This window comes from Trichechus manatus, unplaced genomic scaffold, assembly GCF_000243295.1.
Source record: "Trichechus manatus latirostris isolate Lorelei unplaced genomic scaffold, TriManLat1.0 scaffold00030, whole genome shotgun sequence".
In the NCBI taxonomy this organism is placed as follows: Eukaryota; Metazoa; Chordata; class Mammalia; order Sirenia; family Trichechidae; genus Trichechus; species Trichechus manatus.
This window is the reverse complement of record NW_004443966.1, coordinates 808,122-809,335: the sequence shown is the minus strand read 5'-3', so window position 1 is coordinate 809,335 and position 1,214 is coordinate 808,122. Positions and strand designations below refer to the sequence as shown.

The 1,214-nt window shown below is 32.8% G+C and overlaps 1 protein-coding gene across 1 annotated transcript in view; it reads right to left on the bottom strand.

Annotated features, from left to right (window-relative positions):
* The window catches only part of UNC13C (unc-13 homolog C), a 660,175-nt gene continuing 658,961 nt past the window's right edge, over window positions 1-1,214 (bottom strand). Inside the window, exon 31 of the mRNA XM_004374773.1 lies at window positions 1-1,071. Coding sequence (XP_004374830.1) covers window positions 786-1,071 — 286 coding nt within the window. The 3' untranslated portion in view covers window positions 1-785. The remainder of the gene's footprint in view (window positions 1,072-1,214) is intronic.

Here is a 1,214-nt window from a genome sequence, read left to right as displayed (position 1 = left end):
CCATTTCCAAACCATTAACCCTATGGCTTTCTAAAGAATGAAATTTGGTAAAGCCGAGACATAATGCTTTATGGCAAATGCATCAACTTACTTTTTTTACAAATGTGATGTGACCTTGGCAGTTTTGAAGAACAAAGTTTTCTCAATATATCAAACATTGTTAACAAACTCTATTTAGCATTGCTTTGTATAAGTTTGCTTTAGTAACATTTCTTCACAGTGATATATCGGAAAGGTTGGAAACTCAGCATAAAATATTTCCCACCTCTTCTATTTTAATTTGTATGCAAAAATCATCACAATATATTTGCAACTATAAAATTACAAACGCTTTCTAGAAGTAACTAGAAAAGGGTATTTCTAAGACATCTACAATGAGGTAAGTCTAAATAAAACAGAATTTGTGTAACAAATGCTTTATGATCTATGGGTAATATAAACTAATTTAACAAAGACAACTGGTGGACAAACTCCAAAGACAAATTATTTTTCTAGTATGTTCAATGGTTGAGAAATGGGTAATGAAACTTAATCAATGTTTTAAAAGATATTCTTGATATTTTGCTTTACATCATTATTTTGGCACTTCATGGAACATTGACTTCCCAAAGACCAGACTTTGTATAAAAGTTAGGCAGGTTTTCCACATACTTTGTAGACATTGTACTTGAGTACTGGCAAACACAGCAACACGGTGAAATAAACATTCCTATGTATTTGCGCATGCATGTAGTAATCAACAATTATAGTTTATGAATTCTCAAAGGTATTTTGCAGTATTCATTTCAAGCATTCTCCTCAGTAGATCTTGTTTCGGATTTAAGTCTTACAAATTCTTTAGCCACATCATCGTTGGTCCTCTGAGAGAGGATTCTAAGGATAGTCAAACCGGTTTCATCCATAGAGACATTTTTCAAAAGAGGATACCATGCTCCATGACTTCCCTTTTCTGCTATGTTCTGTAGCTGAATAACTGTCATTCCTATAATCCGATCTTCTCGGGCAAAGCAGTAATCCTTAACTGAGAGATGAAGTTCATAGGCCCCTGGGCGGTTTTCATTACTTATAGTGCTGTATGGATTAAAAATACGAATTTTGAGCAAAAAAATTTAGTTCACCTAGGAATCAAGATAGTAATAAAATACTGTTCGTGGAGTTTGAACCCTGATGTAAATATACTTCAAATTATACTTCAATTTTCTTAAGATGTTAGT